This window comes from Agelaius tricolor, unplaced genomic scaffold (assembly GCF_023055355.1).
Source record: "Agelaius tricolor isolate 1412-34295 unplaced genomic scaffold, bAgeTri1.0.p SCAF_27, whole genome shotgun sequence".
Classification (NCBI taxonomy): domain Eukaryota; kingdom Metazoa; phylum Chordata; class Aves; order Passeriformes; family Icteridae; genus Agelaius; species Agelaius tricolor.
This window is the reverse complement of record NW_027269287.1, coordinates 10,462,437-10,474,790: the sequence shown is the minus strand read 5'-3', so window position 1 is coordinate 10,474,790 and position 12,354 is coordinate 10,462,437. Positions and strand designations below refer to the sequence as shown.

The following is a 12,354-nucleotide window of genomic DNA, read 5'->3' as shown; positions in this document are numbered from 1 at the left end:
TCTGTCCCTAGCACCCATGAGCAGAACTGGCACGAGGCAGTGCTCTGACCAGCAACTGCGTGGAGCAGTTCATGGGGACACACGGCCAGCTGAGGCCTGCCATGAGGATGCTTCATCTCCTGGTATCCCTGAGGAGCTGCTGGTGCCACATGGCAGATACAGGAACCCCCAGGTCCTGCATCTGCAGCTGTGCTCACTTATTCCTGCCCTCTGTGTCTTTCTGGAAGGAGCCACATGCTGACAGAAGAGTATTTCTACCCAGAAACCATCATGTTGCATCACTCACAATAATGTCTTGCATAACCACAGCTGAGGAATATGGAATTCCATACTCTTAAATGAAGTGTGGGAATTTTTTGCCTTGTCTCATTGTCCTTCAGCGTGTCTTCTGTGGTTAAAGAAGAACACTGGCTCCATCTTTAATGCATTCTGCCAAGCTCTCTCAGCAAAAGCACACTTGACTGTAAGAGGATGATGGTTCCCCAAGAAACATTTAATTTGTTCTCTTGTTTATCCTGTTTAAATATTCAAGGTACTAATGAAATTCTAAAATTGACAGTTTGGTTTATATTGTGCAGCTGGTACTGGAAGGTGAAATGGGACAAGATAAATCCACCAGTATAGCAGTTTTTGAAATCAAAATAACTTCTGGATATTGTATTGGTAAGTACTCTTCTCTCAACCCTCATATTCTCTGCATGGAAGAGAATGCCTTGTTGGCAGTTTTAAAACTGGATAGAAGATCTGGCTTTAAAAAAAAGACAATGGCTTTTTCCTAATTGAAAAGCACACTGCCATATTCAATACAGATAATTTTTAAGCTAAGAGTGCACAAACTAGTACGTGGGGTTTTTTCACCTATCTCTGCGGTATACACACACACACACATGCACGCACACACACACACACACATATATATGTATGTGTATTATATACAACAATATAATTCCAAATCTATTTATTGTTCAAGCAGGAACAACTGTTATATTTTAAAAAGTTTGCACTGCTTCAAATATTAGACATAACAGCTGCATGACTGTTTCTGCTCTCTGCCTGCTCATGGCTTCCTTACAAGTATCATCTTGAGGCTACAGACAAAAAACTGTGCTGATATATATATATATTTACACTTACTACCATTTCCTTATGATATTTGCTAAAAACTGCTAATGAAGTTCAAAAATTCCAGTGTCTAGGAGGCTAGGAGATCTTTACATTTCTCGAGAGCTCTGGTGGAGTCCAACCAAGTTGTCACAATTCTTTGGCTCTGTGAAAGAGACAAAGCAGTTGCATTACTGTTATAAAATACTTACCCTACTTTTCTTCTGGCCATCCCTGATTTACAAGTGAAAGTTCTGCTTTGACTATTTACTACAAGGAGGTGGTGTATTTAAATCTGCTTTGTTTGGTTCTAAATTACAGTAGTCCTATCCTGGCAAATGGTGGAAATATAGATTGTTCCAAAGAGGATGGAAATGAAAATTTTATCCAAAATTATCAAAAAATTTGGATAGGTTAGCTTCTATTTATTATGAGCTCTTAAATGCTGTGTCCAGTTTTATAAATATAGGCATTATCTGCTCTGCCGTATGTGAAGTGAGGCCAGTGCTTAGCAATTTGCTGTTCCTATTTCTGTAATGAAAATGTGTGCACTCAGCTGGTGGTGTCTGCAATTGCAGAATGTGACTTTGAAGAAAATCATCTTTGTGGCTATGTGAACCGCTGGAATCCTAACGTCAACTGGTTTGTTGGTGGAGGGAACATTCGGAATTCTCAGTCTATCCTGCCCAAAGACCACACACTTAACAGTGCACTGGGTAAGCAACAAATGTAGACCAGAAATATAGTGGGAAAATCTGAGTGTATGATTCAAGTATGACTCTCATACTGGAAGTTATTATTATGTGAGTTGTTCCCATTGTGGGGTTGGGGTGGGGATGGTAAGAGTGATTTATGGGCAAAAAAGGGGATTAGAAAGAGGTTGGGGGATTTTGCAGAAGTTCAGACAAAATTGCTTGTAAGCTTTATAAAAAGGTTGTTACACTCTTTGCTAGGATTCAAAAGTAGTCAGAGATAAGAGTAGAATTTTGGATGTGACAGCTGGAAAATTCAACTTTCTGTGTATTCTAAATGTATGGGCCACAGTAAATTTTAGATTCTTGTACTGCTGCTCTGTACATCTGGCAGGGATTTTTTTTCCAATGGCTGTTGAGAAAATCGAGTAGGAAAACTAAGGTATAAAAAACATGCTTGGAGAATCTTGGGTGAAACTGTACAGTTTAGAAGTCTTGTTTCTTTCAGTCAAATGTGGTGCTGTTAGAACAACCCCTCAGAGACATAATGCTGGGAAAAATTATTGGAATTTTTGCACTTGTCTGGTATGAAATGCTTATCCTTTAACACCTTGCTCAGGGAAGAGATTTTTACACAGCTGTGAAGAAGGCTGTGGGATAACTTCACCCTTGCACAAAGTACCACAGCAGGTGATGGTCAGGATGTGGGGCTGGTGCTGCACACCATGTGTGGGGCTGCCTGATGCTTGTGGCAGTGCAAGGAATCACATCTCATGAAAAGCAGGGTTGATCCTCTTTCCTTAACTCATGCCGCTGTGCCTTTTTATTTACTTCACAATTGTGTGAGTTGAGTACAGAGTGCACTCTCCATCTCTTTGTCACCCCCTGGCACTAAAATGCCTGTAAAATTCTGATGGAAGTTTAAACTCACCACACCTTCAACAGCAGACAGTGGATCAGCCTATTGAATAAGTGCTATGACAGGAAACACTCCCAGCTGGGAGGGATGTGTTTTCCCAGCTGGGAGGGATGCGTTTTCTTGTAGCCACAGCATTTCTATTTCACACCAAGCCCTCACTGCTGAGCAAGCCCTCTCTTTACTGAGAAGACTTCAAGAAGCCTAAAGTCACAGAAGAGCCTTCTTTTTGCAAGAATTGGGCTGCGAAGTTGCATCATCCAGGGAGATCGTAGGTAAACTATGAGATGTGCTAAAACTGCAGAACAAGAGTGAAGCTGAGAACCTTGCAGGCAAGTATTGCTGAAGTCACCACTCCCTGGCAGTGGGCAATCTGGAGGAGACCCACAGCCAGGCAGTCCTTTCCCCTCCTTCCACCTGAGTGAAGCAAGAAGTGACATCTGAAGGTCTGAGAGTGCTCTGTGCCAATTGATGTAGTGGTGCCACTCAAACTGAACAGCACAGTTTGCAGTGCTCGTGCTGAAGTACCCCTCCAGTCTGACACTTCTGTCTTCTCCAGGCTTTCTACTTGTGAAGAGCCATTTTTTGTTCATCAAATACTGTTTGATGCTGTGCTTCTGGGAGTGCAGAAGAAGAAAAACTACAATACACAGCATGTTTGTGAAGATGGATGTGTCCTGTTTAAATTGAGATAGCACTCCCAAAATCAAAATATTAGAAGGTGTACCCTTAGAAAATCCTACAGGTCATTGGCTCATATTCATGATGGGAAGATACTCTCCTCAAATGTAATGCATTTTTCTGTTCATGAACATCTCCCAAAAGTCTTCTTTAAGGATTTTACATAAAAACTCCAGTCCATGCAGTAAAAATAAGACATTTTTTATAAATCAAATCCTAGATACACTAAGCAGATATGTAAGGACTAAAAGCTATTGGACAATAATCTGATATATTAAATGAACTGCTTTGTAAAAGATGAGAAAACACATGGCTTACAATCTTGTTCATTTACTTGAATTGCTTCAGTCAAAGTTGCACTTAAGAGAGACTAAATACTACACCAAGGGAGATAACACGGTTGTTGCACATTTTTCCATTTATGAATGGCTTCCAAAATTTAGAGTTTATTATGTTTCAAATATAGATAAATATATTATTTCTAATAATAATAAAGACTTAAGAAAAGAAAGAGCTGGGACTGACTATTTTGCCAAGTGGTATCTTAGCCAAACAATTTTGGGCTGTACATAGGAGGAAAAGAGAGGAAAAAAAAAACTTTTAGAAGAGCTAAAATTTTCTAGGAAGCCACCATTGTTGCTCATAGATATATATGTCTAGTCCTTGTTCATCTGCTGATACTTCTTGTATGTGGTGTTCTTTAAAGAGTGTCTTATGCCAAATGTTTCTCTCCTTCTAGGTCACTACATGTACGTGGACTCTGTGTATGTCAAACATTTTCAGGAAGTGGCCCAGCTAATCTCACCAAGGACCACAGCCCCAATATCTGGCTGCTTATCTTTTTATTATCAGCTTAAGCAGGAAAGCAGCATTGTTTTTACTGTTTACCTGAGAGACATGAGTGGCTTTTATGAAGAGATCTGGAAAACAGACAGTGCACTGAATGCAGACTGGGCATTGGCAGAAGTCAACTTCAATGCGCCATATCCCATGGAGGTAAAGCAATCCTTCTTGCTCAGTCCAGCTGCGACTTCCAGATTGCCTCAGACATGAGTGCCAACTCAGGCCAAGCCAGGAACATAGCAGGCACCATGCAGTATCTGAAAGATAGCTGTAAAGATGTTGGTGATCTGTGATATCCTTTACCCTTTGCATAAAGATCAAGGAGGGATCACTTTCCACACTCATGCTTGATTTTGAAGACAGGGGGTTAGTGCTTGATCAGAGTATCTTGGGAGGTTGTAGAATCTCACTGATGGGAAGTTTTTTAGTTGGTGAATAATATCAAGGTTCTCTCCATTCCCTGTTTCTATGACTCTCTGATTCATTTTTGAGGATGCTGAATATCGTAAAATAATGCATAAGAAAAATTTTAAAAAATATTTGAGGTCTATTCTCCACCTTACTTAGATCCTGCAGTTCATGAGAGAAAGTCCAAACTTGGGTCCTTTGTACAGTAGTCCTTAAATGTGAAAGACAGCTCTTGATGGTTATTACAATGACTGTCAAGAGTATCAGAAAAAAATTGAATCTTTTATTCCCTAGTGTTTTCTAAAAAGTACCCCAAACTTAGAAGACTGAAATAAACAGTGTATGTATATTATATACAAACACATATACTTACATATATGTGTATTTTACACATATATTTGTAATTTATATATATATACAAACATATACTCTCTCTATACATACATACTTCTAATAATGGATTACAGATAAATTCTACTCACTTTAATTCTACCCAAGTTACTTGCTAATTCACCATAACCCTGTAGACTTCCAGAAATTACTAGGGGTAAAGCTAATTTTCATGAGATATTATGTAGGCCTTTTGCACTCTATAAAGTCAGTGATAATCCATTCAAATCATCAGACTTCACGGGAAAGGAAGGCAGCTCTCAGAAGGCTTCATAATACAAAATGGTAAGTGAATTACTGATTCACTTAATATAAACTAAATTCATGTTTAAAAAGGGGAAAATCAGTCCTAGCACTATCGATGGAAATTAATTAATGATCACTTAGAGCTTGGCAATACTGTTGTTGAGTTTGTGAAAATATCCTCTCATTTCCTGGTGGCATTCAAAAATCCATCCAGAATGTTGGAAACTACCCATAAGGGAATAAATAGCAAAACACGGGATGTTGTACTACTGGGTAAATGCACAGCGAAACCTTGTGTTCAGCAGGGTATGCAACTTCAGCTTTCTCAGTTAAAAAAAAAGAGATTTAAGAAGATTAAAACAAGATTAAAAAATATTGTCCAAGAGGGACATGCAGATAATGAAAAGTACGGAGAAGTTACATCAATGAAATAACAGTTTTCAGCCCTTAAAAAAAAGATGGAAGTAAAATATGTTAGATTTTCTTAAGAGTCATGAAGGACACAGAAAAGATTAACTGTTCCCTGTTTCTCAAAATTTACATTGCTGTTCCAAATTCTTAGTTACCATGTAACAGCTTTAAAATAAAGTGAACAGAGGGTCTTTTCATATGTGATTCAACCACTTCCACAACATACCATAGATACCCTTATTAAGATCAGTTAAAAAACTGATCAGAAAAATTAATGGGAAAGGAAGAATCCATCAGGAATATAATGTAAGGGAAGAAGAGCTGAAAGCCTGTAATTGTCTTCAGAGCACCTGTAGGTGCTCTCTGCTGGAAAAAAGGCACTGGGCTAGACAGGCCTTTAATCTGCTCAAGAAATTTCTATGTAATTTAACACAGAGATAATTTTATAGAGATAATATTAAACCTTAACACATAAATTCTTTGGTTGCTTCGAGAGGGTGTTCTTCTTTGTTTCATCTAGCTAAAGGAGATTGCTCAGGATTCTTTCACTAGCTCTCCTAGTCTGCAAAACATCACAGGCATTGCCTTCACTGAAATGAATCTCACTCTGAAAGCTTTTGTCCTTATTTCCTGGCTTTGTCCCTGGGGCTGGCTCTCAAAGTTTTCCTGTATCTCAGACCTTTGATACTTAAGAGAAATTTTAAGACACATCCTCAAGAGTTATAGATGATCCTCCACTTACTTGAGGAAATTATTTCCTCTGGGAATGACTAAATACAATACATTGTTTGATCTTTGTGGTAAACAAAATACAGCAATAGCTGTTCTGGCTCTTAAATAAATTCTATACAGAAAAGCTTCCCTGACAGCTAATGCCAAGTCATGGGTTTCAATATCTGAGGATATTTACAGAAAACTATAAAATTTAATCTATTAATAGCAGAGTAATGAACACAGAGGGTTTTTAGCTCTTGATCCAGACAGATTCTAGATAAAACCGGAGGTTTAGTCAGTACAGACTGATGATTGTGAATAGTGGTTTTGTATAATACAGTGGCAGAAGCCTTACTGCATCTTTAAAAGTGGTGCTTCATAAAGCAGAAGAGCTATATTCCTTTTGGTGTTTCCTTGACGTGGAGTGAGCAACGATCTATTGCTAAGGTCAGGCTCTGATTTATATCCCTAATAAGTGATGTAATTTAATTAGTCCCAACACTTTCAGCACTATATGAGATGTGCTGGAGTCTGTCTGGGACATTCAGTCAGAATTCTGTATTTCAAAGATGTGTACCAAAATTATTGCTGAGTATATGGCAGACGAATAACAACTTACTATAATTTCTAGGTAATATTTGAAGTGGCTTTCAATAGCGCCAAGGGAGGTTATGTTGCCCTCGATGACATTTCTTTCTCTCCGGTTTACTGCAGCAATCAGACAGGTATGATGAGCTCTTGCTGCTATTTCTCTCCCTTGTTCCCTCCCTCTGCCTTGCTCCTCAGAACTGTCTGTCAGTATTTGCAGTTTTGGTGCTACCTTCTCAGCTGACCAGCACCACTGGGCTCCTCTTCCTTCGGAAGACATAACAGCAGATAACACCTGTGCCATTCATTTTTTTGGAAACAAATTCTTAATGCTTCCTCTCCAAAGACCTTGCCCCAGGGTTCTGCAGCTGGAGTGCTGGACTGAGTGCTGTATTTGCATCACTACTGGTTTTAAGAAATTACCATTTGCAGGCTTGTCACAGAAAGAGAGGGCGGATTTTCCCAGGTGTGATGGTATGAGGAAGAAAATGCCCTGGGCTTTTCATTAATGCCAGTGTAGGCATTCTTCATGCCACATGCCCTGAGGTGTTCTACAGAGCCAAAACATGAGCTTTGTCTCCCTGTCTTCACTCCTCCAGGAGGTATTACTCATCTCAGGCAGGGCGTGTCTGTCGAGTATTTGTTAGGTTTTCACAGCAACAGACACCACCTGAATCCCTGTGACCTCTGATGTAGAGGCACTTGGGACAAAGGAGATTGGCATTTGAGCGTGCAGCCTCTTAAGTAGCTGGTTGTTGGCATTTTACTCTGGCACTAAACGCTAGTCAAAAGTAGATGCCATCTTTTCCTTTGGTCAGAAGTTTGAATTTTTTGGCAAATTCTTTAAAGTGATCAATGAAAAAAGGGCTGTTGTTTCCCCTTTTTATCTCAGAGTATCTGCTAACTCTGCCTCCACCTCTGAAGTATCACTGCTGAAGGAGGTAGATTCCAGATACATTAATCATTAATAATCCACATCTCCTGGCTGGGTAAATCCATTGTTTCATTATCTCCTCAATAACTTTTTGGTATTTGCTTTATTTTGCAACGAAAATCCTAAGTTATGCTTGCAATTTTCACGGGGTTGGAGCTGCTTATCTGTTTTTTCCATTTTAATTTTCAGACAACTTATATCTGTTGAGAAATGGGATAAATTTTATAGCATTTTCTGCCTCAATGGTTGAAGTTCAGATCTAATCTGAATGGATCAGAATCTGTTCTGAATATGATAGGTTCATCTAGAACTCGGCCTACTAACTTTGATTTTGAAGGTTGGTTTTGTGGTTGTTTTGGGATTTTTGTTTGAGAAATGAAAGTAAATTATTTGCTTTATACTCTTTTACATACAACATATACAACATATACTGTTTGATCCTTCAGACTTATCAATTATTGTCATCTTCAATTCTTCTGAGTAGAAATGTTAAAAAGCAAGAGCTCTCCATTCTCCTTGTATTTGGCCATAGCAGTATATATAACAGCACTAAGTTTTTTCTTTATTTTTTTCTGGAAGTTTTGTTCAACAAAAGTCTTGATGTTAGGAAATGGAGGAAAAGGTACCAGAGTACTAAACTTGCTCAGCAAAGGCTGAGTCAGAATACGGGTTTAATGCCACATGTTAGTGCTCCACCTGCCTTTTCTTTAACTAGGAAAGCAGAGGTGGGAGGCCATGGCTGCAGGAAGAGTTAAGACACATAGGAGGGCTTAGATTTGGCCTATCTGAGACTGAAAAGACCTCAGGCATCACTCCAAAGCCACAATTTTTGTTCTCCTAAAGCTGATAGCCTGCGTACCTGCCACTGGTGCAAAAGCTCTCTTCGTCTCCATGAAGAAAGGTCATATGTGCTACTGTAGAGTGATGTACACAATGTCCTGTGTCTGGGCTCCTGGCAAAGCCAAAATTTGCAGGATAGCTTTGGGTTGTGCCTCTCCTTCCCCAAGCACCTTCTATAAGCACCTTCACCTCTCTTATGGTAAGGCCTTTGAAGAAGTAGAAATGTTTTACTTACTAGCATGGCCCATATAGCATTTTTTCAGACTGAGAGGCAAGTTCTGACCGAGAGAAGAAGAGAATTCCATACTGCAGGTCTAGAGGGAGCCATCTGCAGGGCTGGGCGGGTCTTAGCTTTGCTTTTAATCAACTTTACTATAAATGGTTCAGCTTTCTTCTCTGCAGTATTAGCATGGTGTGAGGCAAGCTCCAGAGCAAAGTTGCCAGGAGGTGGTACAGGAACTAAAAACTGTTTTGCTTATCTACTTCCAGCATGCACATGCACACACGTTACACGTAACTATAAAAAGGATTTTTAATAAATGCTCTTTAAAAAAATACCAAGTGTTGATGTTCAGTGTACACACAGGCACATGGACACACTCATTTTGTCCTAATAGTCTTTTGAATGAAGGAGCAGATAAAAACAAATGGTCTGAATATCTTTGTGAATTGCCTATCCTGGAGGAAGAATCTGGTCTTAGTATCTGGAGCTCATTTGTGTTTTAGGGGGGCTGTGAAGCAGGGTTTCTCCTGGCTCCAGCAAAAAGTATAAGAAGATAAGACCAACTTGCAATAGAAGTTTGATAGTTTGATTTCATCATGGCTGTCCGCGATATGTGTAAAATCTTTGCATGTGCTTATCTTCGGTAAAGAAAAGCAAGATGAAGCAAAGTATGCTTTGGCATCCTTCTGCATCAAACCTATGTTTATCACACTGTACTCATCCTAACAGAACATATGCATCTTTCTTTTAGGAGCTCCTTTCAATCCTGCCAATGCAGGCTGCAATTTTGAGGAAGATCTGTGTAATTTCTACCAAGATCACAAAGATGGCCCAGGATGGAGCAGAGTGAAAGTGAAGCGCAATGTGTATAGAGCAGGAGATCACACTACTGGATTCGGTGAATCAAAACTGCTTTCTCCTAGAAGAGTCAAACTATATATAAGTATTGTATAAAAGGTTAAGGTTAACCTATTGTATCATTGTTCACTCTCTTAGATAATACCACTGCCACAATGATTAGCTTGCCTCAGTGCAACTCTCTGCCATTAAAGATCAGTGCTCGCAGCTTGGTCCTGTCTGGAGCTCTGGCTGTGCTTCCCCATGTGTAGAGGACGAAGGTCACCTATTGAATAGTCAGGCAGGACCACAAATCAGAGTATCTTCACTGTACTGCTCTGTAGTTGCTGGAGGGATGAATCCAAAAAAATATGGAAGTAAATGTAATAATAGGTTAATGTATTTTTTTTAGAGAGCAAAAGTGGTCATTTAGCTCTTCTAGGCTTAGAATAGTTGGCTTTTTTAAGGGAGAACATAAATATTATGTAGTGAAACCACATGATGAAAAGACTGTTAATAAATTCTGAAATTCAGACATCTCTTTGAGTAGAGTATTTATGGTTATTAAGCATATGCACTAAGGTCTCAGTTCTTTATACATGGTGCAGGGAATAATAGGCCTTGTACCACACCCTCCTTTTTTTTTTTTGTCTCACAGTGGTAACCCTGAAAAGGCCAGTTTTCCAGTGAGGCCAGCAACCCAGGGAATTTTTCGGTATAGATTTGATAAGTGCTTATTTCTGGTAACTTAGCCATGTGCTAGTTTAGCTAGAAGCAGACAGGATGCTTTAGGAAAAAAATGGTTATTTCCTGTCAGAGTGTGATAATCTATTTCTTGCCAGTTGGAACTGTTTTTATAACCCCAGTCTGATGGAATAACAGAAGCTGCTTTAATAGCAAATTAGATGTACTAATACCATATTAAATACAATAATTATGCTTTCTTGCAGGCTATTATTTGTTGGCAAACACAAAGTTTACATCACAGCCTGGGTACATTGGACGTCTGTATGGCCCGACCCTGCCAGGAAACTTGCAGTTTTGTCTGCGTTTTTATTATGCCTTATATGGGTTTTTCAAGATGAGTGGCACTCTTGCAGTTTATATCTTTGAGGAGAATCATGTTGTTCAAGAGAAAATATGGTCTGTCTTGGACTCTCCAAAGGGAGTCTGGACTCAAGCTGAAATCTCCTTCAAAAAGCCTATGCCTTGCAAGGTAAGACTCTTCAAATTTCCCGAATTCTGAGAGGAGATTTTCCTTGCCTTCTCAGAGTTCTTTGTTATAGGATTAATCCTAAGTGAGCTATACCTGCAAAGTGAATTAGCTGGAGATTTCACCAGAGGAGCTCTAACAAAAGCCATTTGAGTCTTAGTTTCTCAGCATGCTCCACATCCTCTCATTTTTGTTTGCTTGTTTCCTATGTGAGTCATATCATCATTGCACTCAATTGCAGATTTTAATTAATCTAAAAAGTACTGGTAAGTTCTGGTCAAAATGGGGAGCTGATCCTCCTTCCCTAAACTCAACTGCTGGGTTACAGTATGAAACTAGAAGTCAGTGTAAATGAGAGCAATGGACTTGAAGAATTAGCAGTGTCTCCTTGGAGAGGTCATTACATCATCTCAGCACATCAATAACACATTGATACTTGACATCACCTCCTGAGTTAGTCCTTAAGCCATTGTAATTCCTTATCTCCACTCTTTTTTCAAATACTGACTTTTGCACAGATTTCTATAAGTGCTACTTCTGTATTTATCCTGATTTCTCGAACAGATTTTCACTATCAGTGAGTCATCTACAGAGAGCCAGATGGATCACTACATGTTAACCAGAGTGTGACAATATGTTGAACACTTGAATGAAAACTTGTCTTGCAACTCTCAGTATTCCTAAATTAAAGACAAACATAAATATTTTCTCCACTAAAAATTAGTTTTTGAAATAACAGCAGTTACTGACCATAAAAGGTTAAAAACCAGCTGCCTAACTCTGTTGACAGGCAAATTTACATTTAAAATTTCAGTCCTAGTTGTTGGGTAGTGTTTTATGTCAGACACCTGGTATCTTAAAGTTTCAATGGGTTTTTTATGAACTTTATCCATAAAACATAACAGAATTTGTAATTCCCTTTCAAGTATTAGAGAATAAAAAAAGAATTTTATTTGTGCCCAGCAAGTGCATACTAGAAAAGTTTCTCATAGTATCATCCCAAGAAACTTGTAGAGAAGTTAAAATCATAAGCTTATAATTTACTTTTGTCATCTCCTGTTTAGGTATTTCTTTATTACTTCTGGAAGGGTTTAGTGGCATAATCAACTGCATGAGTACTGATGACATCTGAGCATGACTGTTAGAACTGGTTGACAGTCTTGGAGGTTGCAGGTTTTTAGCATCAGACATATACATGAAAAATCTTTTCCAGCATGAATTTGTGAAGAACAATTTTTGTTTTCCTAGAAGTCAGGATATGTAAAACAGTTGTGAGGAAGCTTGCCTCACTGCTTCTGAGTCTGAAGATGTGTAGGA

At 38.9% G+C, this 12,354-nt stretch overlaps 1 protein-coding gene across 2 annotated transcripts in view; it reads left to right on the top strand.

Moving 5' to 3' along the window:
* The window catches only part of MAMDC2 (MAM domain containing 2), a 60,782-nt gene that overhangs the window by 29,186 nt on the left and 19,242 nt on the right, over positions 1-12,354 (top strand). For both annotated transcript variants that reach the window (XM_071448602.1, XM_071448603.1), the window contains exons 4-9: positions 579-663; positions 1,680-1,817; positions 4,130-4,386; positions 7,034-7,127; positions 9,739-9,885; positions 10,775-11,040. In XM_071448602.1, coding sequence (XP_071304703.1) covers positions 579-663; positions 1,680-1,817; positions 4,130-4,386; positions 7,034-7,127; positions 9,739-9,885; positions 10,775-11,040 — 987 coding nt within the window. The remainder of the gene's footprint in view (positions 1-578; positions 664-1,679; positions 1,818-4,129; positions 4,387-7,033; positions 7,128-9,738; positions 9,886-10,774; positions 11,041-12,354) is intronic.